The 26,252-nt window shown below is 38.8% G+C and overlaps 1 protein-coding gene across 2 annotated transcripts in view; it reads left to right on the top strand.

Annotated features, from left to right (window-relative positions):
* Positions 1-26,252, top strand: part of PITRM1 (pitrilysin metallopeptidase 1) — a 47,215-nt gene that overhangs the window by 1,370 nt on the left and 19,593 nt on the right. Inside the window, exons 2-16 of one of the 2 annotated variants that reach the window (XM_026652059.1) lie at positions 536-638; positions 2,150-2,256; positions 3,064-3,215; positions 4,115-4,229; positions 4,302-4,398; positions 4,898-5,058; positions 6,266-6,392; positions 7,266-7,354; positions 7,939-8,067; positions 11,088-11,201; positions 11,681-11,777; positions 17,772-17,906; positions 21,765-21,903; positions 23,466-23,582; positions 25,611-25,743. In XM_026652059.1, the coding sequence (XP_026507844.1) occupies positions 536-638; positions 2,150-2,256; positions 3,064-3,215; positions 4,115-4,229; positions 4,302-4,398; positions 4,898-5,058; positions 6,266-6,392; positions 7,266-7,354; positions 7,939-8,067; positions 11,088-11,201; positions 11,681-11,777; positions 17,772-17,906; positions 21,765-21,903; positions 23,466-23,582; positions 25,611-25,743 (1,815 nt within the window). Of the gene's footprint in view, positions 1-535; positions 639-2,149; positions 2,257-3,063; positions 3,216-4,114; positions 4,230-4,301; positions 4,399-4,897; positions 5,059-6,265; positions 6,393-7,265; positions 7,355-7,938; positions 8,068-11,087; positions 11,202-11,680; positions 11,778-17,771; positions 17,907-21,764; positions 21,904-23,465; positions 23,583-25,610; positions 25,744-26,252 lie in introns of those variants that run through there. The other variant, XM_026652060.2, reaches the window with a different exon arrangement.

Raw genomic sequence — 26,252 nt, 5'->3', positions numbered from 1 at the left:
TTGTTTTTGTAATTTTCCCAATACAGACAAGACCCTAAAGTTGACACCCACCCTAACCAATGTTTGCCTCTTTTGTTTTAGGCCCAGATCCTGAAATGAGCTCAATATAGTCAGATGCCCATTGAAGTCAGTGAAATTTTGTGTGCACGGGGGACGGAGGGGTTGTTCATATGAAGCTCCAATCTTGCAATAAGCTCAACTTTATCTTGTAAACTCTTCTAGGTAGGAACCTGGCATTTGTCTATAGCAGTGGTTCTTAACCTGTGGCCCATAGGCTGCTTGCGATGCAGTCAGCACCCAATTGTGGCCCAGGTGACATCGTTGGGGCCATGCAGGTAGCATTGGATGCTGCCCACATAACACATATGCGGCCCACAATGGCAAATAGGTTGAGAATCACTGGTCTATAGGATGCAATATTCATAATAATACACCGTTTTCTCCACCCCCAAAATTAAGCACAGAAAGGGGATGGGGTAAAGAGAAACCTGCTTGTGCGGTTGCATCTTTTTTCAAAAAGAAAATTTTATTTCAGGACTTTGAATCAAAAGTCATGGAGGTGGAAGAGTGGGTCTGCAAATGAAAAAGCACTACAATACAAGATAGGAGAACGAATCCATGGGTTCACTGTAAACCAGGTACAATATTGTCTTTTTCTCCATCTCTCACTGTGATCACTTTATAACTGGACAGAAGAACTTAGTGTAAGATGTTTCCCTGCAGAAGTTGACACCAAGAGTTAGGGTTGCAGGGTAAATTTTTACATATATGCTTTGAGTATCAAATAGAAGCAGATAAAATATTCTTGTGGACAAAAATCTTTAGGCAATGCTAACACAAAATGCCTGCTTTAAAAGAAGACCCTAATTCTGCTAGAATTTGTGACAGGCAAAACACAGTGACTTGTGTGTAAACTTTGGAGAAGAAACTCAAGCCATTGAAAACTATATTAAACATTCAATCATCTGTCAGTACTTGTATTTCACTGTGTGTTCTTTGTTCTTTATTTGTTTCTGCAAGTTATTACAAAAATATGAACTCTTCTTAGGTCGGGGAGGCCTATTTATTGTAGTGGAACTAGCAATATTTATATAGCTCTTTTCATCTGATATCCTTTTAAAGGAAGTCAGTATCATTATCCCCATATTACAGAGGGGAAAACTTTAGCACCCAGAGTTGGAAGTAAGTTGGCCAAAATCAGTGATCTGTGCTAAAGCGAGTAATAGAAACCAGATCCTTAGTGCAGTGCCCTATCTTCTGAATCTCATGCTCCTTACAATTTATACAAGTGGCCAAATTGTTCAAAGATTGTTTCCTATACCAGACAAGTATTGTTGGTTTCTATTGCAGATACAACTATAATTTCTGCCCTTCAGGTAATTGTGTTATTTAATTTATTTTTCTAGTATTTATTCACCTCTAATTCAACATGCTATGAAAACTATCTGCTAAAAATAGACTCGCACCACTTATGTTTTATTCACCAGCTAAGTTTTATTTACAACCTAAGGCTCTGATCCTGAAATTGATGCAATTTAGTGGCTTCTTGAGTTCCATTGAAATTAATCAGACTCCATTTGGGTGTGAGGGCCAGCTGCAGGATGGGGGCATAAGTGCTTGATCTGGCTCTCTGAAACATGGAGGTACATAAGTACCAAATGGTCTTGCAAAATCATTTATAGCACGTGGAAGTATCTGTCAGTGACAGTGTACATAACAGTGCACTTTTGAGCAAATGGGAACACAATAAAATCCTAGGCATTTCTACATAGACCAAAAATATTTAAAAATTTCTCCTTATTACTTTTTCTTAAAAATAATGGTGACTTTTTTGGTAATATATCAAAGGGTTGCAACATAAAACAACAAAGACAAGGAAGGTAAAGCGTACTTGCATGTAAAACATAGTGGGATGACTGTTAATCCTTTGAATGTGCCTGACTTTAATATAATATTGAATTATATGGTGGTGTAATCTTCCCTATGAAATTCTTTGGTTTTGCTTTCCATCGTAACCTTAATTTCTTCTAATTTAGTTCAGTTGTCTTTGATGTGCAGCAGAGGCTAGTTGGTTCTTTTCATAGTGTTCACAAATTATTTTACCTAGAATTTATCTAAATACTAACATGGAGGTTTTCTTCCAATTTAGGTAACAGCTGTTCCTGAGCTATTCCTAACTGCAGTGAAGCTTAGTCATGAGAACACAGGAGCCAAATATTTACATGTGGCACGTGAGGACTCCAATAATTTATTCAGGTTTTCATTTTAATATTAATATTTATAAAGCACCTTCCACATGAAGATCAACCTGAGACCTGCAAACACTAATACAGCTTCATAATACTTGAACATTACTAATACTTTCCATTTAAGGAGCTCATAGTTGCAAGACTTAAAAAAAAATCCTATTTTACCAAAGTGTTGTAAAACTTAATTTCTCTTCTGCCTTTCAATTAGTGAAATGAGTTTATTTTTTCAGTAAGGAAAAATTCATACTATCAAATCCATTTCAGAATGCGTTATCAATTTCTCTTATGTTGATTGCTTATCTTTATAAACTAAATTGGTGTAAGACCCTCTTAAATGGATTTAAGACTTTCTACACAAGGGGGTTGTGCTGTTTTTAACTTAAAGTGGTACAACTTTCATATGTAGTCAAGGCTTAATTCACACAACATACCTGTAAGGCTAGTAACAAATATTGCTATAGTCACTGTCAAAAGGGGATGTACATTTACAATACTGGGGTTAGCTACTGTAGCTGTTTTATCGACAACCTTAGTTACTTAGTTTGTCTGCTGAACCGCATATCATGCACTGGAAAAACACCATATCTCAACCAAAAGATATACGTTCTCCTGGCAAGCCCCCAAAAGTCCTCTAATTGTGAGCTTGGTGGTTTCCCCTTGAAAGAAATGATATTCCTGCCTCCCAGCTGCACCAGTATTGGAAGACTAGTTTAGTTACTAAACCATGCTGCCTTTCACATAAGGCTAAACTACAAAACAAATAATAGATGTGCTGTCTTTTGGTCACAAACCATTGTGTTGCATTCTTTTATAGTGTACAATTTCGTACCACACCGCTGGACAGTACTGGTGTTCCACATATCCTTGAACACACTGTGCTTTGTGGTTCTCAGAAGTATCCTTGCAGAGATCCTTTCTTTAAAATGTTAAACAGATCACTGTCCACTTTCATGAATGCATTTACAGGTGAGTTCAAGTTAACTAAAAGCATATAATTCAGCAGTTCTCAATCTGTGGGTTGGGAACCCAAAGTGGGTCGCGACTCTGTTTTAATGGGGTCGCCAGGGCTAGTTTAGACTTGCTGGGCCTGAAGCCCGAGTCCCACCACCTGGGGCTGAAGCTGAAGCCAAAGCCCAAGGGCTTCGCCCTTGCACCCACCTCACCCCCTCTGCCCAGGGCAGTGGGGCTTAGGGTTTGGCTTTCTTCCCCCTTTTCCGTCCCACTTGGGGCGGCGGGGCTTAGGCAGGCTCAGGCTTCGCTCCCTCCTCCTGGAGTTGTGTAGTAATTTTTATTGTCAGAAAGGGGTCACGGTGCAGTGAAGTTTGAGAACCCCTGGCATATATAATATTGTTAATTATCTTTTACTTTATGATTATGACTTACTTCCTAAATTCCATGTTTATTTTTATTTGTTTTGCTATAATTATTTATAAGTATTGTTGAGCCTCTCTAATTACATTGACTGGGAGATCCATTGCAAAATATTGAATTTTATAAACGAGCAAGCAAACAAGCAAGACGGTGCTGATTCACAAAATGTATTTTGTTCATTTGACAAGTATAGGTTAGTTTTCATATACTATTTGACACTTCATAGTAATATAAGTAAATGTTCTGTTAGCATCACTTTTACAAAACAGCCATCTTAGCGATGAGTTTCTTACTACAGTATCAGATGTTTGCTGAGGAGTGGAGAGAAAACATCACATTCTATAGACGTTATTGGGTGCGCAAATTAACGAGGTTCTACTCTGTTCCAGTTAATTACTTGGACAATAGAACTTAAAATAAAAATAGGAAGTGAAATGCACTGCAAACTTCCTAAAATACTTTGGTCATTAATATTTGACTTTGTTTGTATACAGCCAGTGATTACACACTCTACCCATTTTCATCACAAAATCCAAAGGATTTTCAGAATCTCCTGTCCGTGTATTTGGATGCTGCTTTTTTCCCATGTTTGCGACAACTAGATTTCTGGTAAGACTTGTACAGTTGGGTGTATAAACATTAAAAATCAAAGACTTGCTTATAATTTTAAAACTTTTACAGGCAAGAAGGTTGGAGGTTAGAACACGAGAATCCGACTGATCCTCAGACACCACTAGTCTTCAAAGGAATTGTTTTTAATGAAATGAAAGGGGCATTTGTAAGTTCTGGCTTTTATTATCAACACTATTTATAAAGGTGCATTGTGAATATTTAAAATAGTCTAAATTGCAGATTAACAATTTTCATAGTTTCATTGAGTTTGAATAGCTCCACTATCCCCAGTATTAACCTCGTATGCTCAATAGTAATACTGAAGATAGATTGAATAGGATTTATTTTGAAGGATAGTCTGTTGAAAAGCTTATTATTTATATAAATGTAGTATTTAAGTAGTGGATCTTGCTGTTCTCCTATCTTTTGAGCAAAGATTGGAATTATAATGTTGCAGTAATCGGCCATTAGTCATCTGATTAAACAGTGATGACAACTTTTTAATAAAAATTGTTGTATTAAAGTCAGTGGAACTGGTGGACTACATGCTTGTGTAAGAATTACTTTTATGAGTAAGGCCTATAAGATCAGGTCTTACTGATAAATATTTTTAATCTTAAAATTTCTTCTGATGGCTTGCTAAAATGTATTTTTTTCCCTTTAAGACAGACAATGAGAGGTTATTCTCACAACATCTACAGAATAAACTCCTTCCTGATCACACTTATGCTGTAATATCTGGTGGAGACCCATTAAGTATTCCTGACCTTACATGGGAACAGCTTAAACAGTTCCATGCCACTCATTATCATCCAAGCAATGCTAGGTACTTTAAATTGTTGTTGCTGACTTCTTAGGTGATATACTGGGGATTACTTGTGTCTCTCACAATAATGCAGGTATTTACTTTATATTAATGTTTACTATGTAAGGCATGGGGCAAAATTTTATAGCCCCAAGAATGGATAAATAGGTATGTGTGTATGGTGGTTTTTTTTTTTTTTTTGGGTAAAATTTTTGTCACTCATTCAAATCAAGCCCATATTGGAAGTCACAGAAAGATGTTATAATCTGATGGCTCTTCAGTGGCTGGTGTGACATGAGGTAATGATATCAGATTCCTACTGGTAGGTGTTGACAATGCTCAGCCATTAACTCTGTTGGTATATTTGACAAGGCCTGCATAGAAGCTAATAATTGACTTGACATGGAGACTTACAGATGATTCCTTCAGATAGAATTGAGGGGTATTAGTGGGGAAACTTGTATTGCTTCTGCCTTTTCTGAACCAATCCTGTGCATAAATAGAAATTCAGTTTAGAGGGCTGTCAATCCAGTATCTTTCATGAGAAATTAATTCAGCTGTTGGGATGCTGACCTCCCAGCTCACATCCCGCTGTTTTCTTTTTCTCTTCAACCTGCTATTTCTAACATGTCTGAATATTGATCTTGATAATCCAATATGCTCTTCATAGGCAGCTCCTAGAGCTTGTGTAGAGCCCCTGTAAATCAATGATGCTTCTTGCAAGGGTCTGCCTTGGTGGAGCCAGTTGAAGGATCAGGTCAGAAGGATCAGAAAATTTGTAACCTCATTGAGGCAAGGATTGTGAGATCTTATCTGTATTGCGAGCAGCTAAATAACCTTGCTTCTCTTCTAGAAAAATAGGGTGTTGGGAATTTAGCTGTTGGGATTAGGTTGTTTGGACACACAAATATTTTCCCCCAAGAGTACTATATGATTGTCCTACAAACTAGCTGCTGGCTTCTAGTGCTCTTGACTTCAGTACATGAAACTGACTGGAAAATGGCGTGGGCTCTTCAGCTCTGAATAACTTTCTGATTAGTGTGTGTTAGTTTTATTTCTGCAGCAGAATTTTTGGTGGCATTTTTGACAGGTTTGTGGGCCATGAAGACGCATTCATTTCTGCGTATAACTAACTCACTAAAAGATGTATGAAATTCAGACTTCATTGCTACTGTATTATGCATGCAGACTAAAAAATTAAATCCTAATCTTACATTTTAAAATGCAGGTTCTTCACTTATGGTAACTTCCCATTGGAGCAGCATTTGAAACAAATTCATGAAGAAGCGCTGACTAAGTTTCATAGAATTGAACCAAATACTGCCATCCCAGTACAGCAACTCTGGGATAAGCCTGTAAGTAAAGATAAATATACAAACAGCCTTTGTATTGCAGTACTTTAAATATTGATTCTGGTCTGCAATGCTATTCAACTTACTGTTGTTTGTTTTTATAAAACACTCAAACATTTTGTTTGGTTATAAAAGTGTTAACTGTCTTTGGGCCTTATGATAAATTTAAATGATTGACTTCTAGGTTCTGTATACTGTTTAGGGTCTCAGTGATCCCTCAGTGTTTGAAGACTGCCACATTATATTCACTTATTAGAGAATTATCCATCTAGCAATTGACACAGACTGTTGGGAGTTAGGAGAAAATGCAGGGACGGGGGAGGGATAGCTCAGTGGTTTGAGCATTGGCCTGCTAAACCCAGGGTTGTGAGTTCAATCCTTGTGGGCGCCACTTAGGGATCTGGGGCAAAAAAAAATCAGTACTTGGTCCTGCTAGCAAAGGCAGGGGACTGGACTAGATGACCTTTCAGGGTCCCTTCCAATTCTATGAGATAGGAGATGTGGGCTTTATTCCTAGCTCTGCCAGAGGCTTGCTCTGTTCTCATCTAGCAATTGACACAGAGAGTTAGGAGAACTCCTTTAATTTGTACCCAGAGTTAAATGGGATGGAAGTTAAGGCAGGATTTGTTTGGCCCTTTCTTTCTCAATTTCCCACTTGTAATGGAGATACTACCTACCTCTCGTGGATGATGATAAGCAAGGATGATGTATTCATGAATTTACAAGTTAACTCATTAACATGTGTAAAGTGCATTAAAATCTGTGGAAGGAAGATGCTATTGAAACACAAATTATCCTTTATTATTAACTTCTGTTGGAGTTTAATGTTTTAAATAATTTTACTGCCTCTAGTTACTTATGTATTATACTTGACAGAGAGAGCATCATGTGAAATGTGGCTCAGATTCATTTGCTGCAGACCCTACAAAGCAGACAACTATCAGTGTCAGCTTCCTGTTGACAGAGTAAGTGTATTGAAAATGAAATTACAACAGAAGAATCATGCTTATTCCTTTAAATGAGGATCTTACTAAGAGTTTATTTCACCATGAGCATAATCAGCAGAATTGTTTACTGTAAGGATTCTCAAATTTGTTTCATAGTATGGGTCACCTCACATCCCATCATGACTGGGTGGCCCTGCGTGGAAATAAAGAACCAATACAATGTATTCTGTGGACCAGTGTTTCAATGGTTCACTGTATTCTAATTGGTTACATCTATGCAAACTTATTAAATGTAATGGGGTTGCCCAGATGTACCTCAGGGCCTATTTAAACCAGTACAACCTTTATGACTGGCAATGATGTAGCAAGTGGAAAGAACCCAGTTTGGCTGTAGGAGCGCAAGCTGCGCATGCACAACTGTTAGTGACTTTAAAAAACAAAACAAAAACCTCTTCCTTCCCCCCACTTCCCAACCCACCCCCTGTAGTTTGAGACCAACAATAACTTAAATATAATACATAGTACCCCACAATGCCATTTTAAAGAGCACCATGCTGTAACACTGATTTTTTTTTGTTTTTAAACTTACTTTTTTTCCTTAGCATTACAGATACTTTTGAAACTTTCACGCTTAACCTGTTGTCTTCCCTGTTGGTTGGTGGACCTAATTCTCCCTTCTACAAAGCCTTACTTGAGGCCAATCTTGGTACAGACTTTTCTCCTGATGTTGGGTAAGTGTCACAATTTACTTTGCATCACCTTTTAATGACTGTAACTTCTGTAACACTAATACTGCTCTTGTTATAAAATTACTTCCTTTTTTGAAAAATACATCGAAGGATAGGTGGGGAGAAAGCTAACTCTTATTATAATTTTCATGCTATTTTTATACAAGAATCTTCTGGTGTATTTTACTCTTTTCCATAGTGGATCAGTGAAGTATCTTCAAGTGTAAATTATGACCTTGCAAGATACATAAATAGTTTTATTCCTGACTTACATTGATGTAATGGAGATCGGAATAAGGCCCATAATTCACAATCCATGTTGCTATTTTGCTGTTACCGATTACTTGCATACAATGTTTAAACAGTTGTTTTCAAATGTATGTTTGATTCTATACACTGGAGCAAGTTGATTGAAACCCTGTGGCAGTCTCTCGCATGTCAAGTATATATTTTCAATATCCAAAACTATTTTATCTTGACATCTTAAGTGCTTTAGGATTACTTTGGAACAGTCAGTAAATTAATCTTTGGTAGGCTTTTATTTACTTATGGTGCTTTTCTTTTCTTTTTCTGATTGATTTAGTAATGAAATATCATCAAATTTTCATAGTACAATATCTAAGTTATCTTGCATTTCCAAAAGTCTCTTGTAGATCTAGGACATTCTACAGATGCTGTTTTGTAATATATTGAACAGAAAAATGGGACTCTATATGAGTAAAGATACCCATGTGTATAACTGCTGGTAGGATCATTTCCTAAGTACTTAATGTTTTAAATAATTACACTTCATTCCAATTAAAATGACAGTATTTAGTACCTACTAGGTTAATGTGCAACCTCTTGGTAAGAAACTCATTGGTAACTTTCAATTTAGCTTGTATGTATTTATCAGTGCAACGTTAAGAAGCAGCATAGTCTACTCCTGAGAGCATTCTGCGCCAAAAAATTAAAAATTCTGTGCACAATATTTTAAAATTCTGCAAATTTTATTCCTCAAATAAATGAGGAGGCTCCAGCATGGCATTGGGGAGAGAGGCCACTGGCTGTACAGAGACGGCAGGCCACTGTGCAGTTCCCCCTGGGACACGGACTCAACGGTGAGGCTGCACCCAACCCTGACACAGCGCAAGGACCGAGCCTGCCCCAGAAACAACCCAGGGCCTTGCCCATCTGTGCCAGGTGCACCAGGTGTGGGCAGGCAGGCTCAGCAAGGCAGGATCCAAATGTGGAGGGGCTTAGTGTGGGGGATCCAGGTGTGGGTTGAGAGGATTCTGTGTGGGATAATCTGGATGCACGCGGCTCAGTGGGGGATCTGGGTGTGGGGGGGATCTGGATGCACAGCGGTTTGTTGGGGGGCGGTCTGATGAAGGTGGTAGGGGCTCAGCAGCAGGGGGTCTGGGTGTGTGGGGGAAGGACATGCTCGGCAGGGGGTTCTGGGTGTGTGGGAGCTCACTTGGGGGGGCGGAGGTGTCCAGATGCTGGGGGAGTGGGGCTCAGTGGGGTCGGGATCAGGTGTAGCTGGTTGGGGGTCAGTGGGGTGGGGATCTGGGTGCAGATGGCTTGTCAGCTTGGTGCAGGGGGAGTGGGGCTCTGCAGGTGGGGTTCTGAGTGTGGGGAGTGAGTCAGAGCGGAAGGGTCTGGATATGAGAGGGTCTGGGGGCAGATGAGGGAAGCAGCTCCCTGTACAGGGATCCCTCCCCCTTCAGCTGAGGAGTGATGGGTACAGGAAGTGGGACGGGAGGGGGAAGATGGATTTTTGCAGAGGTTTCTGCAGCCGGGTGAGAAATCTGGGGGTGGGTCTGACCCGCCCCTGCATGCCGTGCAGGGGAAGAGGAAGTCCTGTCCTCCCCAGCACAGCCGGGACTAGCAGCTGAGCCCGGTGCAGGGTAGGAGTCACCAGACGGGTCTTTCCCGTCAAGCTTCCTGCCCCACAGTGATTTGCCTCTCTGCTGGCTACCCTGGGCCCCCGAAACATACTACTGGGAAGGGTCGCATGACTGCTCTTGTGGCTTCCCTTTGCTTCCCCATTAGAAAGTCATTTTTCTGTAGAGAAGCAAAAATCTGCGGGGGACATAAATTCTGAGCATGCTCAGTGGTGCACAATTCCCCCCCCCACACCCCCCCGGAGTAATAGTCTAGAGGAATGAGCATAAGTCGGAGAATTGGACACTTCTGAATTCTGGATCACTTTATGGTCTTTGACAAGTCATTCATGGGGGGTGGGAAATTGTAAATGGCCTCTAATTTGCGTGGCTCAGTTTTGGCATGCTGAATTTTAAGTGCAGAGGAGTTGATTTTCAGCGGTGCCGATCCCCTACCGCCCCTATTACATTGGCTTCTGTTGGAATTGTAGGATGTTCAGGACTTTTGAAAATGGGACCTTAGGTTTCTAGAGTTGAGCCCTAAAGTTAGTCACTTGTGAAAACTTGGACTACAATTTCTTTATCTCAGTTTCCCTAAATCTGTTGAGTCACTGAGACATAAACATGGAACCCCCAAAATATCATCTCTGTACTCAATTTTCAAAGACTGCTATATGAAGACTAAATTGTAGGCGCCGTCTACTCACTGTCATAAGTAAAATGTACATGTTGGTTAAAAAAGAGTTTTTTCCTCTTGGTATCTGCCATGTAAATAAAATTATATAAATACAGAAAAATCTTCTGTATTTGAAAACACTAATACAGATTAATTCCAAGATTTTTCTGTCCTGCCTAATTTAGTTTTGGTTCTCTAGCTGTATTTCATTCTTTAGTTTGAACCATGGCTGAAACTTTTTAAAACAGTGTAACATTCCTACTGGAATTGAAAAATAAACAGCTGAAGATTTTGGCTCCTTGCCTTTTTGTTAGGTTTTTTTCTTTTCCACCTTAGTCTATATCTTGTAAATTCTTTCTTCCTTTCTTTCTTTCTTTTTCTTCCTTTTTTTCTTTTTGCATTCATTAACTAGTTATTACTTTTCTGTGGTTCTGTGTAAAAGTTTCAGTACCTACCGCTGGAATAAATGTTTTTTATTCTAGGTTTAATGGCTGCACGAGAGAGGCTTACTTCAGTGTAGGCCTGCAGGGAATTGCTGAGAAAGACATTGAAACAGTCAAACAAATTACTGCTAGAACAATAGATGAAGTTATTGAGTGAGTAATGTTAAAATTCTTGAAGTATTCTTTTAGCAAAAAACTATTTCTAGAAGTATATTTTTAAAATATCAATTATTTTTAAATGTATGAAAACTACACTAAACTAGCAATTTTCAAGGGTTCAGTACTTTTAAGAACTAATCTTATTTCTTGCCCCCTTCCCCCTGCTTCCTTAAGTACTTGTCCTATAGTGTACCCCCACCATAATATTTAGGAGTTAATAGTGCTGTTTTATTAAATGACACACTATGATCTTACTTCATATCAGTTTTATTCTATATGGTACATATTAAGTACCAATGCTTCATCAATACTATAATTCATTTTCATGTCTTTATTTATGATTAGTAGCATATTAATGGGTGCATGCATGCTTCTGTGTGTGTGTGTATATATATATATATATATATTGTGTGTGTAGTATGTATGTATACAACTCCCCTGCATCTATATAAAAAAAAATTCTTTTCCCAAAGAAAAGGATTTGAGGAAGAGAGGATTGAAGCTCTACTTCACAAAATTGAAATCCAGATGAAGCATCAGTCTACAAGTTTTGGACTTGCCCTGACATCAGTAAGTGCTCCTTTTTTCTGAATAGGAAAAATGTCAGTTTTCAACAGTGTCTTAGAATTCTGGGTCAGATTTTGCAAGGCCTTTCTCATACAGACCTTCTACTGAAATATCTCTTTTTTTGTCTCCCTTCCTTCCTTCCCCTCAATATCAGCAAAGGTCTGTCGTCATTAGACTTTGTACAGTAACTCTTCACTTAGAGTCATCCTGGTTAACGTTGTTTTGTTGTTACGTTGCTGATCAATTAGGGAACATGCTTGTTTAAAGTTGTGCAATGCTTCCTTATAACGTCGCCTGCTTTGTCCACTGCTTGCAGGAAGAGCAGCCCATTGGAGCTAGCAGGTGGGGGCTTGGAACCAGGGTGGACCGGCAGCCCCCCTACCAACTCCCTGCTCCCCTAAGTTCCCTGTGCGGCAGCCGCCCAGCAGGCTATCAATTGCCGGCAGTTCAGCTGTCCCTCCCGTCACTGCCATGTGCTGCTCCTGCCCTCTACCTTGGAGCTGCTCCCAGGAGCCTCCTGCTTGCTATGCGGGCGGGGGGCGGGGGAGAAAGGGGAGCTAATGTCAGGGTGTCACTCTCCCCCCCGTTCCTACACCCCACTTACCCCATCTCCATGGCCGGAGGGGGGTGGGGGGGAACGACACGACAGGGCTCAGGATGAAGGGAGCTTCCTGGGAGCAGCTGCTGTCTCAACTTGCTGATCTACTTAACGAGGCAGTGTACTTAGAGTGGGGTCAGCCTACTTAAAGGGGCAATGCTCATCTCTCTCTCTTACACAGGGGGTGTGTCTCTGTCTACCATAGTCTCCCCTCCCTCCATTCGTGCTGCCTTGTAGAGTGTGAGGCTACATTAACAACAATGGGTTAACCCTTGAGGGCTCAGCCAAAAGCTAGTTCATCATTTAGCAGTAAGGCATTCCCTGGGAAATATCCCACCCTCTGACTTCACCACCTCAACTAAGCTTCACAATCATCATCGCTGTGTACAGTATTAAATTGTTTAAGTCACATTTTTCAGGAACAGAACTACAACGTTAACGAGGAGTTACTGTATTAGTTGCCTAATTTAGGGCTCAATCCCCTAATGTTTACACGATTAGGTCCACTGGAATTGCTTTCTTGGGTAGCGATTTCTCCTGGGTTTGTAAACTCAGGGCATGGACGTATACATTTGTAAGGCCTCTTGCACCCCATAGTGCTATATATATAATGACTGATTACTTGGTCCCCTGTACTTAGTTTTGCTGCTGTAATTAAAATTCATAGTTTAAACATGAAAATATGCCCTGGCTTGAACGTTTACCTAAAATTTCCCCATAGAAGCAATTGTAGAGATGAGCCCCCTAGAAAATGTGGGTGGCTCTGAAGAACCCTGAGAAGCCTTCTAAGCTTTGTAAAGTGGGGGCTCTGTGAGGATCTGCAGGAGAGGTGGAATATTTCACATTCTGCCTTTCCCAATGATCAACTCCTCTGCTGTCTCCTATTCTGCTACACCCTGTTTCCACTTGTCCACTATCCCTCGCTTTGCTGTCACCCTTCTAGTCTTCACCACTGTGCCCTCCCCCACTTTGCTAGGACTCTCTATATCCTGTTCTCCACTATGTAATCCAAGTTCCATGCTTTCTCCAGCCTGCAAATCCCACCTGTGGACCTCCCTAAGATCCAAAGGAAGTGAGCGTTTTAGGAGGTCTTCTAGAGTGGGATAGTGGGGTTACCAGGAGAGTTGGGGAGGGGACAGCAGCAAGAGAATGCATTAAATAGAATAATCAAATCAAACTTAATTTAAAATGTCTCCCTGCTCTTTTCAAGTCAGGATCTGGCAAAAAGAGCTTTATAAATTTCTCACTATAGTGATCAACATTTTTTAAAATGTCTTCAGCTTGTCTGATTAAATTCTGCTTCAAAAAACCCTCTTTTTAATTGATAAAACTTGCAAGCAATTAATTTGAAGTTTGAGGATTATCTCTGCAAGAAAATACTCTAGAAATGTACTTTATTTAAAAGAAAAAGAATCTGCTTAAGTCTCCAGCAGTAACATCCCATGTTAATCTCTCCATATTTCCATTAATAATAAAAATGGAAATAACTTCAAGTTTTCTAGGGATGATTGTTTAAAAACACTAGATCTTAGCGGAAGTTCAGTACAGTAACTGAGTTCTCTCTTTTCTTTTGTTAATTTCTTGTTACAACAGTGACAAAAAAGCAAAAGTTAGGTTTGTTGAACTTGGAACACCGTAATTTTAGAGTGAAATCATACAGGAATTTCTTTTTTTTTTTTTTAACAGCGTTTGTAGAGACACCTTGAAACTGTCAAATGAATTATTGCTAGAATGATCAAAGTTAATGAGTGAGTAATGTTAAATTCTTCCAAATCTTGAAGTATTCTTTGGAACAATAACAGTTTGTATTAAAAGTCTGTAGAAAAATTTACCGCTGCCCAAGACCTAACCTACCCATTTTTCAATTGATATTTCCTTTGCTTGAAGTTTTTGGTGAGGAACTAGCATTGGTCTTATAATGGAAGCCCAGTTGCAACCTTAACTATGGAGTGATTATCATCACCCAACAATAATTACTTTGAGTATATGGGAATGTTCTTTGAAACAGAAAGTTCCTATGGTATTCTTAAATATTTTTTAGAGTTTTGACAGATAAGAACATAAGAATGGCCATACTGGGTCAGACCAAGGGTCCATCCAGCCCAGCATCCTGTCTGCCGACAGTGGCCAATGCCAGTGCACCAGAGGGAGTGAACCTAACAGGCAATGATCAAGTGATCTCTCTCCTGCTATCCGTCTCCACCCTCTGACAAACAGAGGCTAAGGACATCATGCCTTACCCATCCTGGCTAATAGCTATTAATGGACTTAACCTCCATGAATTTATCTAGTTCTCTTTTAAACCCTGTTATAGACCTAAACTTCACAACCTCCACAGTTTGACTGTGCGCTGTGTGAAGAATAACTTCCTTTTATTTGTTTTAAACCTGCTGCCATTAACTTCATTTGGTGGCCCCTAGTTCTTATATTATGGAAACAAGTAAATAACTTTTCCTCATTCACTTTTTCCACACCATTCATGATTTTATATACCTCTATCATATCCCCCCTTAGTCTCCTCTTTTCCAAGCTGAAAAGTCCTAGCCTCTTTAATCTCTCCTCATATGGGACCATTCCAAACCCCTTCTCTGAAGCTTTTCTAATGCCAGTATATCTTTTTTGAGTTGAGGATACCACATCTGTACGCAGTATTCAAGATGTGGGTATACCATGGATTTATATAAGGGCAATAAGATATTCTCCGTCTTAGTCTCTATCCCTTTTTTAATGATTCCTAACATCCTGTTTGCTTTTTTGACTGGCGCTGCACACTGCATGGAGGTCTTCAGAGAACTATCCACTATGACTCCAAGATCTCTTTCCTGATTAGTTATAGCTAAATTAGCCCCCATCTTATTGTATGTATAGTTGGGGTTATTTTTTCCAATGTGCATTACTTTACATTTATCCACATTAAATTTCATTTGCCATTTTGTTGCCCAATCACTTAGTTTTGTGAGATCTTTAAGTTCTTCACGGTATGCTTTGGTCTTAACTATCTTGAATAGTTTAGTATCATCTGCAAACTTTGCCACTTCACTGTTTACCTCTTTCTCCAAATCATTTATGAATAAGTTGAATAGGATTGGTCCTAGGACTGACCCTTGGGGAACACCACTAGTTACCCCTCTCCATTCTGAAAATTTACCATTTATTCCTACCCTTTGTTCCCTGTCTTTTAACCAGTTCTCAATCCATGAAAGGATCTTCCCTTTTATCCCATGACAACTTAATTTACGTAAGAGCCTTTGGTGAGGGACCTTGTCAAAGGCTTTCTGGAAATCTAAGTACACTATGTCCACTGGGTTCCCCTTGTCCACATGTTTGTTGACCCCTTCAAAGAACTCTTAATAGATTAGTAAGACATGATTTCCGTTTACAGAAACCATGTTGACTTTTGCTCAACAATTTATGTTTTTTTGTGTATCTGAGAATTTTATTCTTTACTATTGTTTCAACTAATTTGCCCGGTACTGACGTTAGACTTACCAGTCTGTAATTGCCAGGATCATCTCTAGAGCCCTTTTTAAATATTGTCGTTACATTAGCTATTTTCCAGTCATTGGGTACGGAAGCTGATTTAAAGGACAGGTTACAAACCATAGTTAATAGTTTTGCAATTTCACATTTGAGTTCTTTCAGAACTCTTGGATGAATGCCATCTGGTCCCGGTGACGTATTACTGTTAAGTTTATCAATTAATTCCAAAACCTCCTCTAATAACACTTCAATCTGTGATAATTCCTCAGATTTGTCACCTACAAAGGACAGCTCAGGTTTGGGAATCTCCCTAACAACCTCATCCATGAAGACTGAAGCAAAGAATTCATTTAGTTTCTCCGTAATCACTTTATCGTCTTTAAGTGCTCCTTTTGTATCTCGATTGTCCAGGGGCCCCACTAGTTGTTTAGCAGGCTCCCTGCTTCTGATGTATTTAAAAAACATTTTGTTATTACCTTTTGAGTTTTTGGCTAGCTGTTCTTCAAACTCCTTTTTGGCTTTTCTTATTAGATTTTTCACTTAATTTGGCAGTGTTTATGCTCCTTTCCATTTACCTCACAAGGATTTGACTTCCACTATTTAAAAGATGCCTTTTTATCTCTCACTGCTTCTTTTACATGGTTGTTAAGCCATGGTGGCTCTTTTTTAGTTCTTTTACTGTTTTTTTTTAATTTGGGGTATACATTTAAGTTGGACCTCTATTGTGGTGTCTTTGAAAAGTGTCCATGCAACTTGCTGGGATTTTACTGTAGTCACTGTACCTTTTAATTTCTGTTTAACTAACCTCCTCATTTTTGCGTAGTTCCCCTTTCTGAAATTAAATGCCACAGTATTGGGCTGTTGAGGTGTTCTTCCCACCACAGGAATGTTAAATGTTGTTATATTATGGTCACTATTTCCAAGCAGTCCTGTTATAGTTACCTCTTGGACCAGATCCTGCGCTCCACTCAGGACTAAATCAAGAATTGCTTCTCCCCTTGTGGGTTCCTGTACCAGCTGCTCCAAGAAGCAGTCATTTATATGCTTAGGACACCTACTAGTATTTTTCTTTTTTAAGAAAATGAAAATGGAGAACTGTAGAAAACATAATTTTGATAAATGAAGTTCAAGAACAATTTTTCTTCATTTATTTAACATTTGCTTTGTAATGTACTTTATTTCAAGTCCCCTCCTCCCCCGTGTGTTTCTTCTACTGAACAGAAACTATCAATCTCTTCAGTTCTGGTTCTTGTATAGTGTGTTGGTCAACTTTCAATAGTAGTTTCACAAATTTTAAAATTAATAACTCCTCCCACATAAGTCCTAACAACGAAAACAAAACCTCCAAAACAAAAAGACTTAGCAGATTTCTTCTTATAAAATCATATCTACTTTAACAGTGGTCCCATTTAAACGCAAAACTGAGTTATGTAAAAAACACAGTCTGCTTTTTAGGCTGAAAAACTCCTACAAATGTGTAGTTGATTGTAGAATCTGATCTCTCTTTGCAGTTCTGGTTCAATTTTACTTTTTCCATGTCCTTCCTCCCAGTTGAACTGAATATTTGTTTATTCTAAAAAGTAAGGGGATGGATGAGATCTGGGCTAAGGGGGAAGAATGTGGCAAAAGACTCCTTAAGGTGAAAACTTGGAAAATTGGGAGCCTGCCAAGGTAACTTTTTTTTGAGGAGGGGGAAGGAGGGAAATAACCCTGATGTCCCTTTTAACAAACAATAGTGTCGCTTTTATCTTGATGTACATATCAAATGGCAGTATTACTGAAGTGCTGCATGTTGCTTGTCTGCTATAAATATATAAACAAGACTGGTAATGTGTGTGTTCTGGAATAAGCAAGCCAATCCATGAAATGCCTGTGTGTGCAGTTAAATGTCATGTTTATCTAATTTCTTGTCAATCAAGTACATAGCTTCCTGCTGGAATCATGAAGGAGACCCTGTGGAACTTTTGAAGATTGCAGACAAAGTGACTCAGTTCAGACAGCACCTCAAGGAAAACCCAACATTTCTTCAAGAAAAAGTTAAACAGTATTTTAAGGTAAGGAGACTAAAGAAAAAGCTCTTTTAATACTAATTTCTGTATCACATTGTTTGAGCCTGTGACAGTAGTACTAGCTTCTTGATTTTTTCATAACTATAGAACCCATTATTGTAGGTAGCTTAAATGTCCGCATTTACAGATGGAGTCCATTCATGATATATACCGTAAACCTTTGGCAAAAATAGGCGATAGCTTCATTTTGAAATGTCCAACTAAAGTGTGTACACGAACTCATGGCAAAATGCAAATGTGAAATTACCCAGGGTACAATCCAGCCTGCTTGAACAGCTGTGTCCTGGGGTGCCTTTTACACTGCTTCACTGTGAGAGCAGTCACTCCTGGCCTTGCTCACACACAGCCTCTTGCATGTAAATTATTCCCTGCTGAGTTATGAGTGCTCCTAGCCAGCCACTCCTTAATTGTATTGCAGAATGACACTAGCAAATCCCCAGACCCATACTTCGCCCCAGAAATGTGCATCTTGTTCTGCCCAGCTCTTTCCTTCTGTGTAGTGCAAGCTCATAAAAAATCTGTCATTTAATTAATAGAAAACGATATGCACAAATCTTGTTATACCAAATAAAGTTTCTCAAACACTTCAATCCAAACACACAGTGGTTTAGATAAAAGAAACAAGTTTATTAACTACAAAAAGATAGATTTTAAGTTATTACAAGTAATGAGGCATAAAAGTCAGAATTGGTTACAAAGAAATAAAAGGTAAAAAATAGGCTCTCGCCATATGTTTACAGCAATCTGACTGGATTTTCTCCCAGTTCAATGATGCTTCTTTCATCTTTCAAACGTTGATGCCATGAGTGGAGATGAGGCTTGAGATTATAGTCCATTTGATTTTGTTGACATCTAGCTGAGATGTCAGTTTGCCTTTTGTCTCTGAGGAAATGGTTTGGGCTGCTTCCCTAGATTTGGAATATGCCTTAGTAACATCCTACAGTAGAATCATATAACTTTATATATAATGAAGCCACACATATTAAGAACATAAGAATGGCCATACTGATCAGACCAAAGGTCCATCCAGCCCAGTATCCTGTCTACCGACAGTGGCAAATGCCACGTGCCCCAGAGGGAGTGAACCTAACAGGTAATGATCAAGTTATCTCTCTCCTGCCATCCATCTCCACCCTCTTACAAACAGAGGCTAGGGACACCATTCCTTACCCATCCTGGCTAATAACCATTAATGGACTTAACTTCCATGAATTTATCTAGTTCTCTTTTAAACCCTGTTATAGTCCTAGCCTTCACAACCTCCTCAGGCAAGGAGTTCCACAGGTTGACTGTGCGCTGTGTGAAGAAGAACGTTCTTTTATTTGTTTTAAACCTGCTGCCCATTAATTTCATTTGGTGGCCCCTAATTCTTATATTATGGGAACAAGTAAATAACTTTTCCTTATTCACTTTCTCCACCCCACTCATGATTTTATATACCTCTATCATATCCCCCCTTAGTCTCCCCTTTTCCAAGCTGAAAAGTCCTAGCCTCTTTAATCTCTCCTCATATGGGACCCGTCCCAAACCCCTAATCATTTTAGTTGCCCTTCTCTGAACCTTTTCTAATGCCAGTATATCTTTTTTTTGAGATGAGGAGACCACATCTGTACGCAGTATTCAAGATGTGGGCGTACCATGGATTTATAAAGGGCAATAAGATATTCTCTGTCTTATTCGCTATTCCTTTTTTAATGATTCCTAACATCCTGTTTGCTTTTTTGACTGGCACTGCACACTGCATGGAGGTCTTCAGAGAACTATCAACGATGACTCCAAGATCTCTTTCCTGATTAGTTGTAGCTAAATTAGCCCTCATCATATTGTATGTATAGTTGGGGTTATTTTTTCCAATGTGCATTACTTTACATTTATCCACATTAAATTTCATTTGCCATTTTGTTGCCCAATCACTTAGTCCTGATCTACATTGGAGGGGGAGCGGGGGGGGGCGGTTTTGCGATCGATCTAAGTTACGCAACTTCAGCTACGTGAATAATGTAGCTGAAGTCAACGTACTTAAATCGACTTACCGTGGTGTCTTCACCGCGGTGAGTCGACTACTGCCTGCACCTGTTGCGCTGGAGTACAGGAGTCGACAGGAGAGGAGTCGGGTTGATTTATCGCGTCTAGACTAGATGCAATAAATTGATCCCCGCTGGATCGATAACTGCCTGCCGTTCCGGCGGGTAGTGTAGACATTCCCTTAGTTTTGTGAGATCTTTTTGAAGTTCTTCACAGTCTGCTTTGGTCTTACCTATCTTGAGCAGTTTAGTATCGTCTGCAAACTTTGCCACCTCACTGTTTACCCCTTTCTCCAGATTTTAGAGTGAAATCATATAGGAATTTGTCTTTTTACAGGAATTTGGTCACTGCCAACTAAATTTCATGAGGGAGAGAGTAGTTCCTGTTATAGACTTGGACAGCATGAAAGAAAAGTGTGAGCTGAAAGCTGCTTTCCGAAAGGCACTATTACAGTTTGAAAGTACTTGAATGGCTTTAATGATTTAATGTTTTGACATACATAGCAAAGGAATGCAGTACAGGGTTTCTGAGAATGTCCTTTATAGTATAATTCTGATGAGAAGTTTAAAAGAGAACCCACCCGCCCCATCCCTCAAAATAGAAAGTGATGGTGGTAATACTCAGAGATGTTCTTATATCTGAAGATTTTTATTTGTTGTTACAAGAAGTATCCTAATATAACTATAGCTGAACAATTAGAGGTGAGGGAAGTCTTTTCACTCTATACATTTGACAACACTTCCCTAATAAAAAGAACAAGGAGTACTTGTGGCACCTTAGAGACTAACAAATTTATTATGCCCAAATAAATTTGTTAGTCTCTAAGGTGCCACAAGTACTCCTTGTTCTTTTTGCTGATACAGACTAACACGGCTGCTACTCTGAAACACTTTCCTAATAGTAAGTTTCACTGTTGCCCTGTATAATCAGTCACGTTTCCTTGTTCATGTGGACCTTTCACCCAACAGGGGAGAGAAACTCCTAAAATAGGAAAGTGCCCCAAGTATTGATAGTGGGTCTCAGAAACAATTGTATCTTGACCTTTTTAAACTAATATTTTAAACGGACAGTTTTCATGTTCACTGTGTCCTTTTAATAGCCTCCCTAATATTATATAAAATGGAAACTATTGGAGTTATATGATTAAAATTCACAGTAAATATATCAGCTCTCTGCTTCAGAGTAGAAAACAAAGTATTTAATAGCAATTATGAAATTTCACAATGCAGGTGGGCTCCCTAGCAGGAGAACTGGTATTATTCATTGCACCTCTGAGACTGGATTTCAGGTGGCTGTATAGGATATGTCTACCCTCTTTGTGGCTTGGAGCTCCATTTCATGTGGACTCTGAGCTCTTGCTCTTAGGTAGACAGTGGGACGTGCCTGGGGAAAGGGTCTAATTAGGCTGCTCTACCTATCCTAGCACATTAATTAGGTGTATTTTCTAGGACATTCGTGTCTGTGGCCTTGTCTATGAGAAAGTTACACTGGTGTATTTTATATTGATTTAATTAGACCAGTGACCAATATGTCATTGAGGGATGATGGCTGCTCAAATGTCACAGAAGGCTGCTTGTGCTCATTCTTGTGGCTATGTGCATCCTTTTCTACCCCTTATTTATTAATGCATCAAAGGGCAGGATTTTGCCTGAAAGAAATAATGAGACCTTAAGTGGCTTCAGATGATATGCAAGCAAAATAATATGCATGCGGCATATATCTGCTTGGTGATGGCAATGATCTAGGGATCTGAAGATGAAAGGGAGGAAGAAACAGTCCTTAAACTTAATATTTTGTTATGGGAATGTATTTGTACAGGATAATCCACATAGACTGACTCTGTCGATGAGTCCAGATGAAAGCTACTATGAAAAACAAGCAAAATTGGAAGCAGAAAAACTGAAACAAAAGGTTAATGCTCTTTCTGAAGAAGAGAAGAAACAAACGTATGAAAAAGGTTAGCATCTTGTAACGCTTTTTTAGTTCTGATAACGGTTTAAAAAAATGACAACCAGCTATTTTATTTGTCACTTGTAGAATATTTACAGTTCTTTGATATATACCAGAAGTCCATCAGTATTTGTTTTGAAAGTGGAAGATTTTACTGATGGGTTTTTTTTTTTTTTTTAGTAATCTGTGTGTGCTCGAATGTGCATGCAAAAGACAAATGTATGGTTAAAGACATCACCAATATATTCCACTATTTAGAGTACTTTCCACTTAAAAAAGGAAGAAATTGATCAGAGCCTTGGAGGAGAGGGAGAAGGCAATGTTCTTTTTAATATAACCTGCTAATACTAGAAACATATAGTGAACTTGTTCTCAAGACAGCAGACATATCCTCAGTTCCATCACTGTTGTGAGGGAAGTTTGTATGAGCAAGTGAGAAGACCTGTATAACACTTCTGAAGAGCTTGAGCTTTCTTTATTGTTTCCAGCCTCTTTTGCTTACAAAGATAACTTTCAGAATGTGAACTGATGCAATGATGTCTTTTTCAGGCTGCAGATTGTAGTCTCTCTAACATTGTAATTTACTCCAGCAGCTCCTAAGTGAAATTAACAGGACTTGGAATCTGTGTGCAACTGTGAAACATACAAACATGATGTTAGTTACACTCTTGGTACTTGGGAAAGCTATAAACATCAGAAGTAGGGCAGGCTATAAAGTACAGTATTCACCAAGGAAAAGGGAAACAAAATCTAGAAGAGTAGAGAAGCTGAGATACTGCTTCAGAGTAGTCTGGAGGTTCTGGGCTTGGGAAAAGAAGAGCAGCTTAAAATTTAAATTATGGAGATATACCTATCTCATAGAACTGGAAGGGACCCCGAAGGGTCATCAAGTCCAGCCCCCTGCCTTCACTAGCAGGCCAAGTACTGATTTTTGCCCCAGATCCCTAAGTGGCCCCTTCAAGGATTGAACTCACAACCCTGGGTGTAGTAGGCCAGTGCTCAAACCACTGAGCTATCCCTTCCCCCAAAAGTTTTCTAGCAACTAGGTGAGGTTGCCTACATTATAAGGTGAACTTGAGGGGTTTTTAACAACCACTAGCCAGAGGTGGATATAAAAGATAGAGGTTGAGGTTTTTCAAACAGACTAACTGATTTAGCCACACAACATGTAGCAATGTCCGAAGAGAGAACTCTGGTAAGAATTTCAGGTGGATACTGAGCTTTTCACCTGAAAGCTGTGTTGCTATTAGGCGGAGGTCTTTGACATCTGCCTGGTAGGTGTCTGGTAAATTTTGCGAGCTCTGGATCACGAGCTATCATAAAAAAGGGTGGAGATAGAAACACTTTATTCTGTTAGGATGGTGATGGATTTTGTATGATGCCCTCTGATGTGCATTTCAGTAAAATACAGTGACTATAATAGTTTGCAGGAGCTGTTGGGAATGGGAAATATCACTCTTATCTGCCACAGAAATGTTTTTTTTTCCCCTTAGCTACATAATTTCACTGGGTTTCGATAGCTTTTATTGGAAACCTTTAAGCATTAATCTTAATATTCCGCTTTATTAGGTTTGGAATTAATTGCTCTTCAAAGCAAACCTCAGGATACCTCCTGTCTCCCGGCTCTAAAAGTATCTGACATTGAGCCTACAATCCCGTTCACTGAGTTGGAGATGGCATTTGCAGGTTAGTGTATTTAAATCTTTTATAAAATGAAGGAACAGTTTAATTTGCATTTTACTTTGAGAAGTAGAATGAACGGGAAATCAAAAGGCTTCATATATTTGGCAATATATTGGTTCAGATTTAGGCTTTTATTCCATATCCCTAAATCCAGGTTGCTCTAAGATGGTTGCAACACTTGAAATACAATAAATAGTGTAACTCTACCTATCTGGTCCAGGAGCTGTTCTGTAAATTGACGGAGAACGAGTAATTGTAGATTACTTGTATTAATTATAAGAAGATTAATTGTAGAATTGTAGCAAAATCCTGAAAGTGATATTGGGTTGCACAAAATTTTCAATGGGAGCCTTTCTGCAAAACAGCAGTCTTTGACAGCAGCAGTCGAAATGGACTAGAAATACATGTGTCTCAGATTCCCCAATTGCCTTGTTGTGTCATCGGTTAGCATAGGCTATAGAACAGAATCTGCTGCTTTAGCAACTAAAAGTGGTAAGAAACATTATCCATCAGACTGAAATCACTAAATTGAATAGAGGAAAAACAAACAGGTGTATACTGAATAGCTGTTGTTTTGTTGCCAATTGCTAGCAAGTGAATATAATCTCCCAGTTATTACAGGAACCTGTACAGAATGAAAAATTACACTGGCCATCCACTAAATATCACCACTGGGCAGAATTCCAAAAAGTACCTGTTTCTCTGGTGAAAAATGGAAAGGTATTTCTTTCAAAATTTAAATGTCATCATTGAGACCAATGCATAATTTAGTCAACCTACATTGTTGTGGTACCACATTATAATAATTAGAAAACACTTTTATAACAGGAGCAGCATAATTAATTGTAATGAACTAAAACACCTCTGCCTCTAAGAAAATGTTGAAGGATCAAATTCTGGTCCCAGAGGAGCATGTGAGAGCTGCTGACTATTAAAGGCAGTTGGGTAGTTTGATACAAAAATTGAGTTACTTCAGGCAATCAGAGTTCAGAAATGTTTCGGTTTGTCTGTCATGTTGTTCCCTGAGTTTTGATAGATATTGACTTATGCAATCATGCTATACAGTGTTCCTTAGTAAGCATACGTCTTTGTGTACACATCTCTCTATTGTCACCTCTATTCCACCTCAGTTTCTCTCTCATTTCAGCACAAGCAACCCCTCCCCCCAATTTACTTAAAATGAGGGAGGAGGAAAATAAAGCAAAGAAAATGGGGCTGAAAATTGCTTTTTCTGGGTTTTTTTAAATGATTGTTTCCTTCTTTTTCTCCTTCCCCCTCTTCTCCTGTACTCCTCCAAACAATACCCTCCTTTCTTTCCCACAGGTCAGCAAGACTGTTGTCTCCACATCAATAACTACAATATATTTGAGTTTTCCACTGGTTTTGTTTACAATGAAAACATCACAGCTATTCTTTGGAGATGATGGGGTCAAGGGGAAAAAGGGACAAAGGGTTCCTTAGTGCAGTTTTCAAAAACACTTTGCCTTTCAGTTGTTTGACTGCTTTCTCTTATTCTTGTATGCAGTGGTGTTGTAGCTGTGTCAGTCCCAGGATATTAGAGAGACAAGGTGGGTGAAGTAATATTTTTTATTGGACCAACTTCTGTTTGGTGGGAGAGACAAGCTTTCAAGTTACACAGACCTGAAGAGGAACTCCGTGTAACTCAAAAAGTTTTCTCTCTCTCTCTCTCTCTCTCTCTCTCTCACCAACAGTAGTTTATTGGTCCAATAAAAATATATTACCACACCTACTTTGTCCTTCTCTGACTCTAAAACTTAAATATTTAATGATCTTTCTCAATCTGGTAATTTGGAAGGTGATTCCTACTGAGTATAACTATATACTGGCCTAGAAAACTCATGATTCAATCCAGGACTCATAACAATACCTTTAATTAAAACAGAAAGTGGCTTCCTATTACCTTTGCGGTGTCAAAAATAACTCTAGTATAAAGTCCTTTTGGCAAATGTCATAGTTATGATGTGCTCAAAGTGAGGGATGCAGACTACAATGTTTTTCTCTTGTTTATAGCTGATGAAATCCCTGTCCAGTACTGTGCTCAGCCGACCAATGGGATGGTATATTTCAGAGCTGTTTCCAGCTTGAACACACTTCCAGAGGAACTCAAACCATATGTGCCACTCTTCTGCAATGTCATTACTAAGTAAGTTAATTTAGTGTATTTGAAGCTGTGAGGATGATATGATGTGTTACAATACATGGAAATAATATTGATAGAAAGCAATCGTTCTAGGAATTGTTCACTATCTCTACCTCTGTTTTCTGTAATTTCAGTGATGCTTCAATAGTAGAAATAATTTTGATTATGGAGGAGGGTCTGAGACAGTTAGCCAGTAAGCTTGTAAACCACTTTATTTATCAAATACAAAATAGTGTATTAAAAATGTATTTTATTTTTTTTCTTTGTTTAATAGCATATATTGGGTATTTGCTGACATTTAAAAAAACAACTAGTGTCTTTATTAATTAACCCCCCCCATGTATTTGATAATGCCTCAGATTACTTAACCTTACCCTTCTAAGTTACATTGTGTATTTGTATTGGACAACTTGGATTGTTTCTGGTTTTACTATATGATTGAACTCGGTGAAAATAAAACACTACTTTTTTTTTTTTTTTTTTTTTTTTTTTTTTTTTTTTTTTTTTTTTTT

Source organism: Terrapene carolina, unplaced genomic scaffold (assembly GCF_002925995.2).
Source record: "Terrapene carolina triunguis isolate 2854851 unplaced genomic scaffold, T_m_triunguis-2.0 Scaffold111, whole genome shotgun sequence".
Taxonomy (NCBI): domain Eukaryota; kingdom Metazoa; phylum Chordata; order Testudines; family Emydidae; genus Terrapene; species Terrapene triunguis.
The sequence above is the reverse complement of the archived record's forward strand: the minus strand, read 5'-3'. Positions and strand labels throughout refer to the sequence as shown.